Source organism: Peromyscus leucopus, chromosome 7, assembly GCF_004664715.2.
Source record: "Peromyscus leucopus breed LL Stock chromosome 7, UCI_PerLeu_2.1, whole genome shotgun sequence".
Lineage (NCBI taxonomy): Eukaryota > Metazoa > Chordata > Mammalia > Rodentia > Cricetidae > Peromyscus > Peromyscus leucopus.
In genome coordinates this window covers 67,569,708-67,589,285 of record NC_051069.1, presented here as the reverse complement: position 1 = coordinate 67,589,285, position 19,578 = coordinate 67,569,708, and the positions used below count along the sequence as shown (strand labels likewise).

The following is a 19,578-nucleotide window of genomic DNA, read 5'->3' as shown; positions in this document are numbered from 1 at the left end:
TGTGTGTGTGTGTGTGTGTGTGTGAGAGAGAGAGAGAGAGAGAGAGAGAGAGAGAGAGAGAGAGAGAGAGAGAGAGAGAGAGAGAGTTTCTATAGAGTGGTTTATAAAAGCATGTGTTATGGCTCTTTACAGGACTGTAGGAACTACACTGAAAGACTCTAGATCTCCAGGGAGGGTGGGAACTCGTTAATTCCTGCCTCTGATTTGTTCATTTCTAGTCAATCATATCTAGTTTAACTCTGGAATCTTGAACTCTGTGGGAGTTCATGGGAGTGGCTGTTCCCTATGGGTCCCCACCCCCTTGTTAGAATGGTCACATTATTAAAGCAGCGTCCACACTCATCTGGAGCTGCAGTTGGGGCGCTGAGTGGAGAGGAAGCCTGGACTCTCACTAGGTCAGTTCTCTCTTTTATAACCTGTGTGACATGTTCTCATTTCTGCATTGGAAAGTGGCTTTTCAGTGCTCTATTTATCATGCATTAATTGTACAGAACAGCTGGTTTTATTATGTAATTTCCACTCATGTATGTTATATATTTTGATCATATTCACTTCTCACTACCTTTAATTTTTACCTGTGTTTGATTTCTGGTTCATATGAATTATTTTGTGACTGAACATCGAATAGCAAGCTATTTCTCTTTCTCTTTTCCTTCTCTGTTTCTGTCGTCCCCCCCTCTTCTCCTCTCCTTTCTTCCTCCTTCCTCATCCTGTTTTTATTCTTCTCTTCTTCTGTTCCTTCCCTCATCTCCTACTCCTCCTTTTTCTCCTTCTGCTTTTCTCTCTGTTCCCTCTTCCCTCCTCCTCCTTCAGAGTCACTGAGTCGAATGGTGGGGTTTAATGTATTTGCAAGGGCCTCTAAATGATGGGATTCAGGACAGTGAGGAGTAAACCTGGATTGTCCTCTCAGGGAAACCTAAGATCAATAGCGTTCTTCTCTTGAATTGCATGTGCCAATCTCACAGAGAACTTGCAGATTCCTCCCAGGTGAGAACTTAAATTTACCCAGACTCTCCCAGCCACCCTCCCAAAGCACTTACCCAGTTGGGTTTTCTACTGAATTTGTTTCTGTTGCATGGATTCTAATTGCTTTGATAATTCTGCTTAAATAGCAGAGTAGCAGGTTTCATACTTAGGATTTGTCACTTTATTACTTCCTTAATATTTAATTGCCCAACACAACCTCTGTTGTTAAATGGTAAGCCCAAGAAAGAAAATGGAAAAGAAATGAGTGAGGAACTATTTATCCCTGGGAGATCTGGGGACTGTGGACTGAACCTTGCATTATGTACCAGGGAGAAGGCTGTCTACTTATTAACTCGGTGATCACAGATGTGTGTAGGAGGGAATGAACTGTAGACCATAAAACAGTTTAAAATCCTGTAAGAAGACATGCCAGGAAGAAATGAGTCTGTAGAAGATCAAGGTTAAATACCAACTCTGACACTAAGCAGTTATGTGGCCAATCCTATGCTAAGGTTCAAAGCATTCATCACAAATATGAAGAAGGCTAGCAGAATCTTAATTCATGCAGCTCTAAAACAGGGAGGTTAAAGAGAGAGCCACACAGCTCAGCAGAGATGTCACTTATAAGGTACAATTCACCATAAGGCTGCAAGGCCATAGCCTCAGTGAAGATGTGGAGTAACTGCAGCCCAGGGAAGGTAGGATGAAAGTCTTCTTTGAAAGCCTCACAATCTCAGAGTCCCTGTGAAGTCCCCAGTACTGAGGCTGTGCAGGGCAAACTAGAGTTCATGGAGAAACAAAAAGAAAAGACAAAACTGATCAGAGCTTTATAATGTGCTGCAGACAGGTTTCAGGTGCCCACAAGGAGCATCTGTAACCTGATGGAGGCAGACATCTGAGGGCTGAGGCTGGAGGATGCTGACCCTGTAGACAGAGGCTACCTGGGCAGAACAGCCAGGAACTTTCTTCTCAGGCTGGAAGGCTTCTCCCCCTAGCCCTGGCCTAAACTGGCTGAGGGAATGATGGTGCTTGGTTTGAATTCTCAGGAGCATTAATTTGCAGAGCCTGCTCTTCTGTTAGGGCTTGCTCCCTAAGTCTGGGGTCCAGACACGAATTCAGCCCATGTAGACCAAAGCCCAAATGAGTCCCTTCCAGCCATATTGTCCTTTGGCCTGGGAACTGCTCACTGCAGGTGATCATGAAGCTTCCATCACACTCCTTAAAAATAGAAACACACTTGTATATAAACCAGGCAGAAGGCATTGGAGAAAGGGAAAGGGCACGGGTTAGTGGGCACATGTGAACTGTTTTCTGTGTGAAGGTTCCAGTCACACAGCTTTCACACAGGAATACAGTGAGAGGGGAGATCACTGGGGCTGAGTCCACCAGCAGCCGCAGCCGCAGCCGCAGCCGACCTGGAGAACATCAGTCATTTCCTACCTAGAGGTCGGGAGCTGAAGGGCACTCACATGGCTCTTGGAGCTTCCAGAGGAGTTTTCCTCCTGCCTCCTTCTTGTCTGTGCATCTCCAACAGTTTAGATTCTCTTTGCCTACAAATGCTAAATGTTGTGACCAAGAGATAGTGTCCATTACAGCTCTTGAAAACAAGTGATAATAAAGGCCAGAGAGATAGCTCAAGGCAAGGTGCTGCCACCAAGGCTGATGGACTGAGGTAAACCTGGAACATGGTGATAAGAGAGAACTGCCTCCAGGTTGCTCTCTGACCTCTCTGTGTACTCAGAGGCCGCATCTGCACACACACAAACACAGACACATGAACCAACAAGTAAAGGATAAAAACCCAAAACCAAAAAACATCTGTTAATATATAACTGAAACTGTTCCCCTCTACGTCTGAGTGACTGAACGCATCCTGGCTGTTTAGGAAATCCTGTAAGTTTTACACCCACACCCCTGATATGTCCTCCCCAACTCTGCTGCTGAACTTGCCTGGTGATTGTGTGTGGTTATTATTTTCTGTGCTATTGTCCCCAGGAGTAAGAACTAGAGCAGTGGAAGGTGCCCCCTAAAGGACATTTGGCAAGCTCTAGGGGTGTTTTAAGTTGTGTTGACTGGGGTAGAAGGGACATAAGTCTCTGTGAGGTTACTTAGTTAATAAACTACTTTGCGTGGGATAGCTTCACAGAACCAAAGAATCACTGGTCCAACCAAATTGACAGTGTAGAATAGCCTTGAAACAGCAACTGAGAACTGCCAGGCTAGTTCTGCAGCTAGTTCTAGGAACATCTAATTCTTACATCTTATGTCAGTCCAGAGTGCACAGTCATGTGCAGATGCACATAATGTAACTAACTTTAAAGTCTCCCTCCCAAGTACTTACATTTCCGCACAAGAAACACCATAGGGAGCTGGAGCAATGGCTCAGTGGTTAAGAGCACACAATGCTCTTTCAAAGGACAAGAGTTCAATTTCCAGTACTCACACTGGGCTATTCAGAGCAGGGTTATTCCAGCTCTAGAGGATCTGATGACGTCTCTTGCCTTTGTAGGCACTGCACTCATGTGCACTCACACACACACACACACACACACACACACACACACACACACACACACACACACACACACACACACACACACACAGTACTTTGTAAAAGGCAGACTCTGAAATTTCCTATCTCATCACAAGTTAAAGACACTACCCATGACCCATGATGTTGACTTTCCAGCCCCTGAGCAGCAGGGACCCAGCACATCTGCTCACTGTGCGGGAACTGAGCTGCGCTCTCAGGGTCTCCTCATCACGGAACTGTATGGACATCCTCTCTCCTGCAAACGTGTGACAGGGACAGCTCCTCACCAATAACTTTGTGGAGATGAAGTGAAGTTCCAATGAAGAACTGCCCGTTATGTGGTGTTACTGCATTAACCACTCTCTTGTGAACACAGAACAGGATCCAGTGTTCAGTGGGAAACAGAACTGCAGCCAAGAGACGAGCTCTTCTCCTGGGAGAACTAGGGTTTGGCATAGCCAGGGTGACACCAAGCCATTGACATCTTCTGAACTGAGCAGCCCAGGAGCAAAGGACTGGGGAGGGACTTTGTCTCATCCCTCTGTGATGGCTCAGCTGTCCAAGGTCAACAGCTTCCAGTCCTTCATCACTAGAGGATCAGGGCAACTCCGTTTATGTCCTCAAAGAGAAGGCACATGGCCAGCTGAGACCTGTTTGGTGCAATTGCAAGTTTGTGGTCACTGATAGGTGAGAAATTAGTCATCAAGACCCTCCTGCGCCCCCTGGAAGCTGCCCATGAAGAAGGCAGATTTCCCTCCTCTAGTGTTGTGTTATTACTCACGTCCCAAAGCACAGTCTCCCTGGCATTGACCTCTTTGCTTTTCCTTCACAGTCAGTGAAACCACAGTTGCTGCCATGGCCGGGAAGCCAGTGCTTCATTACTTCAATGCCCGGGGCAAAATGGAATGCATCAGGTGGCTGCTGGCTGCAGCAGGGGTGGAGGTAGGTTGTGCATTGTGCTTCTGGAACCAGACCTAAGACAAGATTAAAATACTTCTGTAAGCTGAGAGTCTTCACACTAGCAAAATTGTGCACATTTCATGTTAAATGGTAATCTTCATATATTGAGAAGATGATGAACTGATTTGCACAAATGAAAATTTTACTATGCTTTCTGCCAAAGAACACATTCACATTAAAAGCTGTTTTCAGGTGAAACAAAATCAAATAATTTCATATTGGTTAATTAGCTATTTGCATTGAATCAAGTTATATAGTGAGACATATAGGAATAGAAACTTGAATATTGATTATTAGGCAATACTAATTGATTATTGCAGATTATGATATGATGCTGTGATTTTAGGTATGGCACTGTTCTTTTAAAAAGAGTCCTTACATTTGTAGATTCACGGTGGGGTGTTTGTGACAGGGAAATGTGACACCTCACCTCTGACTTTAAGGTCAGAGTCACAGAGAAGATGGGCACAGAGGGGAACAGGGTGGACTTTAGCTGGTGGTGGTTGGAGATGGTGATGGATGGATGGAGGCTCTTTGCACCTTGTGCAGTTTTACAGCACAGACCCAGGAATTCCCATGATAAAAATGGTTTAGAGGGACAGGAGACTGAAGTGATGGCTCAGTGTCACAATCCAATACTGTTCCTGCAGAGGACCCACACCGGATGCTCACAGCCGCCTGTTACCCTAGCCTCAGAGGGTCCCCGTGCCTCTGGTCTCCATGGGCACTTACACTGTCTCCCTCTACACTCCTATAATAGAAAAAATGTTAAATGGGTAATCTATACAAGAGACACTTAATAGAGTTGAATTAAAAATATACACCACATGGGAAACCTGACACAGAAGGCAGTAACAGCCTGTTTGTCAAAGCAGAGCAATACTGAGTTATCAGTTTGTAGAGACCATCAAATGCCAGGCAGAGGCCTGGTAGGGAGGGTATAGGTGGTGAATAAAACAGAGGCCCCATCTTCAGGTGGTCCCCATGTCAATGAGCTTTCAGCTAAGTGTGTGAGTGGCCCCAGTGAGGTGTGGAAGCAACATTCTGAGGTTAAATGTTTTCCTTTTCAGTTGTAGAGCAGAAAGTTCTGGTAAGCTTTAGTGCTGTCCTCTAGAGGTGTCACTGGGAAAAACACTTCCCAGTTCACATCAGGGCAGCTCAGTTGTTGGCATTTCCTGAGAGGAAGTCAGGGGCACTTCCTGAGATCTTGACCTCAGGAGGCTTGAAGGATGAAGTGGTGTCCTGTGAAGGCTGCTTTGGTGTCTTCCCTCAGTGTCATGGCAACATGTTTACCTCAGCCATGGAATCACACATCCATTCCTAAAAGAACAGGGAGGGCTTCAGCTGGATCCTTTCTGAATGAAGGGGTGCATTGGAACCGAGACACACAAATGCCAGCCTGGGAGGATTGCTTTAAATAATTCAATAATTGGGTGCCAGTGTCTTATGCCAGCTTTGCGGCTCAGGGATATGTTCTAAGCCACTGGACTGCTGATTCAGCACAGGAGGAGGGGGTGGGGCATCTGCATAGAAGCCTTCCTGTTCTGTGTCCCAGAGTGACTGAGAAGCCAGTGGGCAGGGGCTATTAGAGACCCTGGCTCACACCTTCCAGACTCAATGTGCCCACAGGCTGCCCATTGACCTCATCACCCTCACACCCACCAACCCCCTCACAGTTCAGCCGCCCTCTGTGATGACGTCAGCACTCTGTGCAGCTCTCTGAAATCTGTGCACATTGTCCACACTCACCATTTCATTCCATCAGTTCAGTCCAGGCGGTTATGGAGTCATCCGCAAACTGCCTCGCCAAGCAAGGTAGAAGCTGATTTTCAACCTTTCATGATTGAAAAGCTTCTTCAAACTGTGAAAGGAAGAGAGTGGTTTATTACTCTAGAGGGCTGGAGAGAGGACTGCGTGACTAAAAATTAAGCCACATGGGTTTGGATCCCAGGAATCCATGTAAAAGGCCAGAGTGGGTTTTCATTGAGTATGTGTATCCTCACACAAAAATATATTAATACTTATAATAAAACAAATAACTATTTAAAAAATACAACAGTGGTCCCGGGTTGTAAGTAACTTTGATGTGGGGCTAGAGTAATGTCTTGGCTGTTTAAGAGTTCTTATTGTACACATAGACAACCGACTATGGTTCCCAGCACCCACATATGACAGCTAATAACTGCCCATCACTCCATTTCTAATAGAACCTCTAACCTCTGGCCTCTGACCTCTGAGGTGGATGGACTCACATGTTCAAGGCCACACATGACACACAGACACACATACACAAAGACACATACACAAAATTAGTAAAACTATATTCTGAAGAAAGAAACCCAGATGATCATGGGCTCATACCATGTGCCATCATGGAGACACAGAAAGTTCTGTTCTGTTCTTGCTGATGTTAACAGGCTTTCCTGAGAGCCCAAAACCTCAACAGTCCATTTCCCAGTGCTGGTGCTCCCATGAGATCACTCTCTTCTTAGGACCTAAGCATGGACATAGTGGGGTCAGGGAGGAAGACACTACAAGAATGAGCAGCTTTGTTATGTTCCTCACCCTGTTGTTGATGGATCTAATCTGAATTTGCAAGTGGCCATGATCAGACTCCTTTGTGTCTACTTCAGGTTTTAACTTCTGCAGACACAGACTACTCATGTTCAAATGATACAGAATGAGCTAATGAGAATGCATTGACACTTTCTGCTTTCAGTTTGAAGAGAAGTTTATAGAAAGTCCAGAAGATTTGGAAAAGTTAAGAAAAGGTAACACCAAGTATTCATGTCTTCAATGTGGTGCCTAGTAGAAGGTTTACCAGAAGGTGATGGTGGTGGTGGGTGGTGGATGGAAATAGTCAAGAATGGCAGAGTGATAAGATGTAGGTGGTTGGTCTCCTTGAGTGCTCTGAAAATGGAAACAGTGATAAAAGTGGGGTGCAGAATTCTACAAGAATTTATGTGGTGACTTGTGAACGTTTTCTCCCTATTTCTGCATCAGAGTGAGCTATTTCATTCAGGGTCATTCTCACCCACTTACTCAGGATTTCACCCACAATGTTTAATAGCCACACAAGTACATGGCCATTGATTAAATCATGGGTGGAGAAACAACTGGGGTGATTTTCTTGAGTATTTTCATTACAGCTACTGATGAGTTACTGTCCCCCAATAAATACAGGCTGGAGGAATTCATGGTGGCTCACTACATAGGAACCTGTTACACAGCACCTTAACATCATGAACACAATTACAATTTCAAACACCCTACTTAGTCCTGTTTATATGGTGGTCTTCTGCTGTCCCTCCTCATCTTCTAAACGTATCCAGGGACGTGAATTAAACACAAAAACATGTATGAGAGATATAATATGTATCTGGATAGGAAATAACAGTGAATGAGCGAAGCTCAAAAGCCAACAGAAGATTATGAGACAAAGACAAAGCAGGAGCTAAACGTAAATAGGGATTCACTTGAAAGATTGGCAGCCATTCTGTTATCTTTCCTTTACATGATCAGACATTTCAATACAACTTTTCTGTTCCTGAGAGTGAGACTTGCACACTTCACAGACCTCTTTCCTTTCTTCTTTCAAAGATGGGAAACTGATGTTTGACCAGGTGCCCATGGTGGAGATTGACGGGATGATACTGGTGCAGACCAGAGCCATTCTCAACTACATTGCCACCAAATACGACCTCTATGGCAAGGATGTGAAGGAGAGGGCCATGTACGGTACATTTCCTGTTATTACTCCAAGGGGAAACAAAGGAAGGAATTGGTGTCTCCATCAGTGAGCAAGAGAGTGGCAGGCTTTGATTCTAGGAGCAGGCTGGCTCTTGATATAAACTCTTAGTCCAAGTATGGAGGAGTCCATGGAGGAGAGGGAGGAGCAGCTGGGGTGGGTTCAGGTGAGTGTGACTGCAGCAGAGGATGATGTTGCCAGCACAGATCCAGGACAGAGTTGCAAACATGATGTTCCAAGGGCCCTGAGCATGGTGGAATCAGGACTCCAGGTGCTCCAAGCTTCAGAGACTGGACCTCAGCCAACAGCTTAGGACAAAGGACACAGGGCTTGAGGCTAGGGGAGGAGTCCTAGGGAGGGAAGGAGGAAGGAGCTGCTTCCCACATCTCAGGAGTAGGAATAGTGCAGAGCAAGACCTGAATTGTCAGCCAGTCCTATGGACTGGTCAACTCAAGGAGCCTTAGAGAGACCGGTTCCCATGGACCAAGATTACCTGAAGCATTTAATTCAGAACCAAAGCAGCCAAGCTGACTGTAGAACCCATGCTGGGACTCACTGTGATGTGACAAAACTCTTCATTCATAAACCACTGTGTATGAGTATTGCAGTTGCTTAGAGAGCTAAATGTGGTGCTAGCCAGCAACACTAGTGTGGGAAACATATGTCCTTGGAAAGAGAAACTTGGCTTTAATAGTGCTTATATAGAAATATTCCTAGCAGCATGTTAATGTTCTTAGACTGTTATGGATGCTTTGAAACACAGAATATCACCTTTTCATGGGTTATCAACGATAGTGTGTGAAAATATGATAATGAAACTCTTTTCCAAAAGCACTGTATAAAATACAGTTTAGAACAAGGGAACATATGTGTCCTGTGCTGTCCTGTGGTTTAACTGAGTAAAGAAACAGACAAGTCTTGACAAATGTTAACAAGGCCAGAATCCAGCATCGGTGTGTGGAGGACATACAGATAAGCTTTATGAGAAATGACTGGAGAACCTCTAACACTGACCAAGAATGACTCTGGATCATGTAGGAGAAGGCAAGATGGGCAGATACCCATCTGGTGGTTCAACCAGGGCTCTGTGCTGAGATCACATGGGAGGCAGCTTGTTAGCTCTGAAAATCCATGCATGGTTGTTGAGAACAAATCATGTCAGAGAACAGAGACAGAGAGACAGAGAGGGGCAGGCAGAGTCAGACAGACAGTGAGAGACAGAGAAACAGAAGGAAACAGACACAGTCAACACACACACACACACACTCACACACAGAGAGAGAGAGAGATAGAGAGAGAGAGAGACAGACAGAGAGACAGACAGACAGACAGACACAGACAGACAGATACCCACACACAGATAGACAGACGGATAGACACAGAGATACAGACACAGACAGACAGACAGACAGACGGACAGACAGACAGACAGATGGACGGGGACACACACACACACACACACACACACACACACACACAGAGTGATAGGGAGAAAGAGAAACAGCTTAGTGTAGAGTTGATGGTTGTCGTCTCAGATGCCAACAAGTTTATCACAACTCCATCTCTAGTTGGGCTAGTGATGCTTTTTGTACTTTGGCTGGGTCATGTATGTGTAACAATATTCTGAAAGTGTATTGGGTTGCAAAGGGTGTTCCAGGGAGAAAGTTAATATATCTGTTAAATATAAAGATAATGACCCACTAGAGGTGAATAAGCTTGCAACCACATTTCAGTGTAAATTTCTCAGGTTTTTAGATTAAAATGTAAAATAGTGAATCCCTGAACACCCTGACTATTTGGATATTTTGTCTTTCAGGATTGACATGTATACAGAGGGTATTGTAGATCTGAGTGACATGATCATGCAACTGATACTATGTCCGCCAGACCAGAAAGAAGCCAAGATTTCCATGATAAAAGACAGGACCAAAAACCGGTACTTGCCTGCCTTTGAAAAAGTAAGTGGGCTCTTTGAAGTCAGGGGACACTGAGTTTCAAGAACAGGAGAAAGGTAGAGTCTGGGAGAGAAAGGTTGCTGCAGTGCTGACCTTCCATGAGCCTCTCTGTGCAGCCCCCTGCCCCACAGGGCACTGTGGAAAATGGCCTGTGAAGGAGTCCTGCATGGTCATGCCAATCTAGGGGTCAGTATGCAACAGGGTTCATGGCCACAACCAGAACTTGATCTGTGGAAGCTGAGCCACACCAGAGATGGAACCAGATCCAGCAGAACACAACGGGCTTCAATGCCAGAGCAAACTCAAGAAAAACACAGATGGGAAAATATTCTGTCACATCACACAGGGAGGCAGAGAGTGACTGGCTGTCAGGAGAATATGATAGTGCTGCAAAGACAGAGGGGAAGTGCCTGAACAAGGACAGGGATGGAGGGTGGAGAGGAGGAGGCTGATGAGATGTTAAGGAAAACTGACCTACCAGAATTGGGGTCACAGATGCAGGGCTTGGAGGAAGAGCCATGCACACTCAGCAAATGAAGGTGTGTCAGTGACATGGAGTGCCTCTCTTAGTCAGAGCTTCTCTTTGGAGGAAGATCAAGAACACTTCAGAACTACTTGATCTTCTGTCAAGTAAAAGATAAGAACAGAGCTATGATCCTAGAGGATAAAAGCATCGTACACATTCCTGTGAGAACTGACTGTGACCCCCATGTTACAAAGCATCACCTTATTTTTTTATCCATTCACTGAAAATTCACTCACTGCTGTCTCTGCTCTGTGGAAGCTGCCAGGGTTTTAGGAGCCATCAGGTTCTCACAGAGCCATCTGGAGTCAAGGCCCTGTTTCCTAGAACATAATGTCCAGCCATTACAGCTTACAGCATCTCTGGTATGAGATTCATGACCTCCATGTACACAATGAACTATGTACTGAGAACATTTGATGCTTACTTTTGTATTTTTAGTTTTTGTCCATTTTCCCTTTTTTTTTTTTTTTAAATAGGTTCTCTCTCTATTATGTAGCTCTGGCTCTTCCAGAACTATTTATGTGGACTGGCCTTGAGCTCACAAAGATCCACCTGCCTCAGCCTCTTGAGTGCTGGGATTAAATGTGTGTGTCACCCTGCCTGGCTTCCTTTTGCTTTTGGATGTGCTAATTATATTTTTCTCTGTAGACATGTATAGTGTGAGAAGGTGATCACAAAGCCTTTGATAGTTCTTTACTTGTAGCTCATGATTTTAGAAGTGCTTTTCCTTGTGGTTATCTGTGATTTTCATATTGCTGGGATATTTAAGTAAATGTCATATGACTGTAACTAAGACAGTGTCATTATTCAATCATCACACAACCAGAAATGTTGAAATCAATGTTAAATAAATACATAGCTGCCAATCAGATAGCAAGATTAGCACCATATGGTGTTGGCATGCTCATCTGTCAACATTCATGTGTTATCAGTACAATGTTACTTACAGATTCCAACTCAGTTCACCCTGTGCAATTCAGCATGTCAATCATGACACAGTGAAGGATGGGAGTCAGAGCCAATGCTGTAAAGGGGATGTTCTGTAGTTGAGTCAGGTGTACTTCAGATTCCAGAGACCTGAGGTTAGCAGACAGGAGAATGCAGACAGGGGATGTTCTCTGGAGACTGATGCTCCCTGCAGGTGGAGACTCTGTCCAAGAGAGATTGAACAGAGGACAGGGAGAGGAAAGTCCTGACATTCCAGTGTCCCATTAGCTTAAAATAAGAGGAAGAAACAAGATGTGTCAGGGCTAATCCTTACCACAAGTGGAAAATGTACAGAAGGGGGATGCTGTGAAGGTCATAGGAACTGGCAATGAGAGAGAAAGGTCACCTGAACTTTAAAGAGGAGGTTGCTTGCCTGACTTCTCCTCTCCCTCTCGTATCATAGACCTAGAGAAGTGTCTGCACGTCTATCCCTGCCAGGCAGAGGCAGAGCCACCCCTTGGAGACTTGGGAAAAGTCAGTGGTCCCTGCCCAACTCTATGTTCATAATCTGTCTCCTTTAATTCTGCAGGTGTTGAAGAGCCATGGACAAGACTACCTTGTTGGCAACAGGCTGACCAGGGTGGACATTCACCTGCTGGAACTTCTCCTCTATATTGAAGAGTTTGACTCCAGCCTTCTGGCCCCTTTCCCCCTGCTGAAGGTGAGATCACCTCAGAGAGGCAGCCACACACACATGCCTCTGAGGATATAATGGTGGCCTGTGGTCTTCCTAGGGCCCATCCTTGGGCCTCCAAACTGAGCTACTGGACCCTGGTTTCAGGCATGAAAATTATCTTTTTGTGTATGGAGACTGGAGGCTGGTACTCCAAGAAGAATATTTTGCCATTTGTAATGAGAAAGATGCAGGACCCCCAGCTGTCTCCCTCGACCCCTGTTTTTTTGCAGGATGCTTCTGGCCTTCATCTTTCATCTCATGTGTCCTGTCTTTGTACAATCGGTGTCTGAGTAGGTCTCTGTCATGCTGATCCCTTTTCTCAGCTCTGACTTCTCAATCCTGTGCTTCCCTCTCCACAATCCCCACCATGTGGTCCTCCATCCTCCAGTGACTCCATCCTTATCTCCAGGTTGAAAACTGGCTGTGAGTTACTCCTGGTTAGACTTTGAGCTTTTCTGGCTTCATTTCCAACTCAGTTTTTTATGTCTTCAGTTTTCTTTGGTAGTCTCTGCTTTCACACCTGAGAGACACAGTGCTTTGTGCTGTGCACCACAAAACCAGATCTACAGGGTTTGTCATTGTCCTGAGGAGATTGTAATTGGATGTCAAAGGAAATATTAAGGAACATTATTCTGAACTATGGTTTCAGCTCATGGTTTTATCATTCTTCTCATGTCTACACTGGAGCTTTGTAAGGATGCAGTTGGTCATGTTCTGGAAGGGGCTCAGAGTTTTTTGGATTGTCCACATAAGCCATTCTGACTCTCAGGCTGTGTTTTCTGGATTACAGGCCCTGAAGAGCAGACTCAGCAGCCTGCCCAATGTGAAGAAGTTCCTAGAGCCTGGCAGCCAGAGAAAGCCTCCCACAGATGAGAAAACAATTGAAAAGGCAAAGAAGGTTTTCAATATTAAGTAAAGCTGAATGATGGAGGGAATAGATGCAAGTCTCTGATGTTTTGCAAAAATGAGAAGCAGCTGTGTATCACGGCTAGTTTGAGATAATAAATATGAACAAATGGTGTCTATATGTCGTGTGTTCACATTGTTGGCCTGGGACTGCAGGTATCACCTAGTTAGGGGAGGGCAAACAGTCATTACCACAAACAGAAGCAAAGCTTGTAAAATTGAGGAAAAACTAAGTACAAAGAACACTAGCAAAAGAAAAAGAGTAAGTAACACCAATGTAGACTAAACCAAAAAGTTTTAAGGCAGAATTAATTTACAAGTGGAGGAAATGAAAAGAAAAATGGAGAAAAACAATGAAGAAAAAAAATTTTAAGACTGCAAGTTTGGTTGACAGGCATTTGGTAGCTAGTGAAAGATTTTTTTTAAAAGAAAAAATAACGAAGAAAAGAGAAAACAAAATGAAAAATTTAAAACAGTGAGGGAGAATCTGGAGAGCAGATTCAGAGGTGATGAGCACTGGCTACTCTTGCAGAGGACCAGGTTAGGTCCCCAGCATCTACATGACACCTCACAACCATTTGTAACCCCAGCTCTGTAGAACCTGATGTCCTCTTCAGACTTCTGTGGTCACTGGACACCCAGGATATACATACATACATGTAGCCAAAACACCTCAATATATAAAATAAAAATTGAAAAATATTTTAATAATAAAAATAGAGGGGGAAATATAAATTCAAACAAAATAACAATAACAGAAAATATCTTTGAAATTTTTTCCGTCTTTAGCCAGGTATGGCACATGACTTTAATCCCAGTTCTTGGGATGTAGAGCTACATGGATCTCTATGAGTTCGAGGTCAGTCTGGTCTACATAGTGAGTTCCAGTATAGCCAGAGCTACAGAATAATGATGCCTGTCTCAAATGGAACAAATAAAGAAATTCTGTCCCTGCCCCCACTGAAATCCCCTGACATCATCCTTTCCATGCAACCTCACACCTCCAGCCCCAGTCCTGTCCTGAATATCTTGTGTTGAGGTCTAGCCTGGTGGGTCTGCCTTAATTCTACTCTCTGTACACCCTCCCTTCCTCAGATCCAGCCTGGGCTCCACACCCATTGCCCTGGTGTATTCTGCTGAGCTCCACTTACACTGTCATCAAGCTCTAGCTCAGGCCAGGATGCACATCTTGCACACAAGTCCTGCCCCTTCTTCCAACTGTGGGAGACACAGAGGTCCTGTGCTTACAGAAAACCACTAGGGGAAGCAGGAACACTAAACACACAGGGTTGTCCCTTCAAAGAGAGGGATGCAGAACCTGTTTCCCATCCAGAGGGCTGTGAATGAATGAGGTAAACAGCCTGGTGACCTCTGAGCTATGTGTGTATTGAAGACCACACCAGATCCTCCACCAGACCCTTATCATGAGCTTGTCAATTTGCAGAACCCATCTTTATGGAAGATATCACATGTACCATACAAAGAGTTTTAGTGCAGTCATGTCTTAAGCTTTATTGTGCACCCAGGACTGAGTTAATTATCACCAGGAATTTTTTTTTTATTTTACCGAATAATGCTGTGCTTAAATATGCCTAAAATAAACTACTCAAGGTCATAGTACCTTTTTTCCCTTCCATGGATTGTTACTCTGCTGCCTGTGGTGGTTGCAGAGACTCCCCACACCCAAACCCCTACTACAACCTGAATCCATCCCTACCACACCATATCCAAATTCCAGTCTCAGCTATTCCTATAAATCTTGTGCATATGCCAGCCTGCTGTGCCCACCTCAGACATGGAACCAAAAAAAGTCTATATACCTAATTCTCATGGAAAAAAATACAAGCAATATGAATGATCAAGGCAGTACCTTCCTGAAGACAAATCCACCAGTCCTATAAAATGTTCTCCAATGAGAATCAACCCCAGGAAACAGACCTTAAAAGAGAAATCACAGATTTCACCAAAGAATTCTGGGTGTTTAGAGAAGAAACAAAGAAACAGCTCAATGAAATTGAAGAAAAACACTTGGGTGATGTCCAAGAAAACACAAACATAAGGCTGATGAACATAATGAAGACAACCCAGGATTTGAAAAACGGATTCAACAGAGAGATAGAAATATTTAGAGAACTCAAGCTGAAATGAAGGCAGAATTGAAAAACTTAACGATCCAATTAGAAAACTCAAGGGAATGTCTTACAAATAGAATGGGTCAAGAAGAAGAAACTGTATCAGTCCTCAAAGATAACGTGGAGGGAAGAGATCACACAAAGAATATGAAATTAAAAATACATAAAGAAACACCCAGGAAATGTGGGACACCATGAAAATTCTAACTCTTAATTATAGACACAGGTGACAGAAAAGAATCCCAGGCCAATGACATAGACAAGATCTTCAACAAGATCACAGAAGAGTGGTTCTCTACCTTCGCTATGCTGTGACCCTTTAATATAGTTCCTCATGCTGTGCTGACCGCCAACCAGAAAATTATTTTTATTGCTACTTCACAATTGTAATTTTGCTACTGTTCTGGATCGTATGTAAATATCTGTGTTTTCTGATGGTCTTAGGAGACCTCTGTGAAAGGGTTGTCCAACTTCCCACAGGGTTCTTAACTCACACATTGAGAACTACTGTCATAGTAGAAAATGTCTCCAAACATCTCTTCTGATTAGTTTTAATTTGAAGTCTGGTTTGTTACACATTAGGACAGCAGTTCCTGGTTGCTTCTGGGTCCCATTTGCTTGGAAAACTTATTTATTTATTTTGCATCCTTTCACTTTAAGGTGTTGTCTATTTTTAAACCTAAGATGTGTTTCTTGTACACAATAGAAAGATGGATTTTGTTTCTTAATCCAGTTAGCCAGCCTATGTCTTTTGATTATATCATTGAGGCCATTAATATTTAAAGTTATTATTGAATGGTGTGCACTGATTGTAGTTATTTTGGTTTCAATGGATAGATGTAGTCATACTTTGTTTCAGTGATTACAGAGTCAATCGTTTTCTTCCTACACTCTTTTGGCTACTCTCTTCAATCTGAAAAGTTGCTTCCAGTATTCTCCTTTTCATATGGTTTTGTGATCAAGGATTCTTTTAGCTCATTTGTACCATGGAAAGTTCTTCCTCCTTCAACTATGGCAGACATTTTTGCTGTGTACAGCAGTCTAGGTTGTCTGTCACAGTCTTTTAGAACTTGGAATGCACTAATCCAGGTCCTTTGGCTTTCAAAGTTTCTGTAGAGAAATCAGCTGTTGCTCTGGTGGCTTTTCCTTTATATGTGACATGCTTTTTTTCTCTTGAAGTTGTCAACATTCTTTCTTTGTTTTATATATGTAGTGCTCTAACTATGGGTGCTGTGCGGAGTTTTTCCTGGTCTTGTCTATTTGGCATTCTGTGTTTTTCTTGTAACTGTATGGGTGCTCTTTCCATCTCAAACCCACATCTTAGGTTGAAAGATAACATCTAAAATTCATAGGGAACCACACAAGTAATCCTGAGCAAGAATATATGTATATAACATAAATATATGGAATATATATATTTTTATATATATCAAAACCCAATAGAGTCAAGGAAACAAATGGCCCAGTTAAAAATGGCCTGTGGATCTGAACAAAGAATTTTCAAGAAAAGAAATAAAAATTATTGTGGACTGTGAGAGACCAGCTCCCACGATTAGCTCAGGGTAATAAAAGGAATGCCTCAGAATATCGAGGGATAGGAAATAAGTTTTTTTTTTTTTCTTTCTTTTCTTTTTGGAATAAGTTTTAATCTATCTATGACTGGTGAAATAAGGAAACACACAAGCTTTCTGATGTTAACTTTCTCTTTTACTTCATCTTAAGAGTGGTCTCTGACTCTGTCTGTCTCCACACTACTGCATACAGTTACATATCTTTACATACATACATCTTTTCACATGGCTACACATCTTTATTTTACATACATTTCTCTTCTACATCTCTTCTCTTTTTCTTTCTTCTTTCTTTTTTTTTTAATTTAATTCCCTGATTCCACACAGTGGAAGGAGAGAATCAACTCCACTAAGCTGTCCTCTGATCTTTAAAGATGCACTGTCACACACACACACACACACACACACACACACACACACACACACACGTGCACACTTAGATGTCCATTAATAAATGTGAGAAAATGTCTGGTGACAGTGTGAGGAGAGAGGAGCCCTTGTTGACTGCTGGTGATGTGTAAACTTGTACAGCCGCTGTGAAAAGCATCATAGAAGGTTCTCAGACAACAGAAAACAATACCACCATATTAGTCCATTCCTGGGTATATACCCAAAGACTCCAAGTGTAGGCCCACAGAGGTAACTGCATCTCCACGATTCACAACAGCAGGAAATGGAACCAGCCTAGATGAACGCCACCAGATAAAGATCTGTGGTATGCACCTACAATGGAATTTTATGCAACAGCAAGGAAAAATGAAAAAGTGGCATTTTCATGAAAATAGAAGTGGAAGTCATTACATTAGTCTTACAAATGAGTGAGACTCAGTGATAAATACCTCAGCTTTCCTCTTGTTTAAAGAAATGCGCACGTGCGTGCGTGCGTGCGTGCGTGTAGGTCCCGAAACAGAAAAAGGATTCTGAAAGAAGAGAATGATTGAGTGGGAAACAGAGTGTGATGGGAGGTAAGAGAAAGGCCAGAGTGCCATGCCAGCCTCACCTGGGAAAGAGGGGCTTCCCTTCGCGAGAGGGGAGAGGGGGATGGGGAAGAGAGCAATGTGTGACATGTTTGAATGTTTGAAGACATCCTGATGAAACCCAGTACTTCCTGTGATAAACTAAAAAATTTTAAAAATAGATTCTATCAGTAATTTAAAGAGTAATAAAGAAATAAACTCAGAGTTGTGACATAAACAGTTTTGTGCCTGGTTTTAATAAAAATCATTATGACCTATTGTGTGTTCACTGTGACAAAAGGCAGGATAGTACGAGCCCTGTTCTGCCACTCACTGGTGTGTGACCGGAGAAGGTAGATAGTTCCTGCTCTATCTGAGGACCAAGGAAATGACCAGGAAGCTGTGTCATGGAGGTTGTGTAGAACACTGAAAATCAGAAAAGCAAGTTCACCAAATGTTAGCAAAAACACTCGTAGACTAGCTACTTAATTTTTTCTCATTTAATTTTGAGATTTTAATTGTATCATTTCTCCCTTCCCTTTCTTCCCTCCTAACCCGTGAACACACCCCTCCTTGCTCTCTTTCAAATTCATAGACTCTTCTCTCACCAGCTCCTTTTTTAAAATATATTTTATTTTTATGTGCATTTGTGTTTTTGCCGTGGGTGTCGTGGTCCCCTGAAACTGAAGTTAAAGACAGGAGTGAGCCGCCATGTGGGTGCTGGGATTTGAACTCAGGTCCTCCGGAAGAGCAGTCAGTGCTCTTAACCCCTGAGCCATCTCGCCAGCCCCCTCTCACCAACTCTTGTTGCAGCACATCCATACATGTATATACCTTTATATCTATCTACTTTTTAAAACTACTTTATCATTTTGTTTTTATTTGAAGGCCTGTGTAGGCCAGGCTGGCTGAGAATTCCAGGTCTTCCTGCCTCTTCCTTCCAGGTGCTGGGATTGAAGCCATGAGCCATCACTCCTGACCTAAGATCTTGCCATTTAGGAGAGTGTCATGTGTTCAAGATTTAATTTTTACTTAAATTAGTAAGACTCTATCTCAGACAGAAAAAGCCAGCCACAGTGGCGCCTGCACATAGGAGGGCACAGAATCAGGACAGAGGACTCCATGCCAGGCTGGTTTACACAGAGAGCCCCAGTATTAAAATCGAAAACAACAAAGAATACAGTCTATTGGTAATATATGTTTTGACTTATTAACTATGAAACTCATATGAAACTCAGCACCTTTTACTTTTGAAAGGCCGAGTCCCACATTAAGTACTCCAGACCACACAGGGTATGGACAAGTGTCTGTTTAACAATGACCCTCTGTCACTAATCTTGCCTCTGTTCTCAGCACCTATCAAGTCTGCTCCCTCCACCCACCCCTCTGGCTGTCACTGGGACTTGAGGACATCAGTTATCCTCGTTTGCCCATGGACCATCAGACTCCACACCCCACTGCCATTTTCTCAGAGCCAAGCTTATTACACGCCCTCCCCACCACTTTTTCGCGACAGGGTTTCTCTGTGCAGTTTTAGCACCTGTCCTGGAGCTCGCTTTGTAGACCAGGCTGGCCTTGAACTCACAGAGATCCGCCTGGCTCTGCCTCCTGAGTGCTGGGACTAAAGGTGTGTGCCACCACTGCCCGGTTGCTTATTACTCC

At 43.5% G+C, this 19,578-nt stretch overlaps 1 protein-coding gene across 1 annotated transcript; it reads left to right on the top strand.

Annotated features, from left to right (window-relative positions):
• The first annotated feature begins 287 nt into the window (after positions 1 to 287).
• Positions 288 to 13,378, top strand: LOC114686797 (glutathione S-transferase A2-like). The gene is made up of 7 exons (XM_028861467.2): positions 288 to 395; positions 4,332 to 4,441; positions 7,179 to 7,230; positions 8,060 to 8,192; positions 10,024 to 10,165; positions 12,205 to 12,336; positions 13,142 to 13,378. The coding sequence occupies exons 2-7, from the start codon at positions 4,355 to 4,357 to the stop codon at positions 13,265 to 13,267; spliced, it is 672 nt and encodes a 223-aa protein (XP_028717300.1). The 5' UTR covers positions 288 to 395; positions 4,332 to 4,354; the 3' UTR covers positions 13,268 to 13,378.
• The last annotated feature ends 6,200 nt before the right edge of the window (positions 13,379 to 19,578 follow it).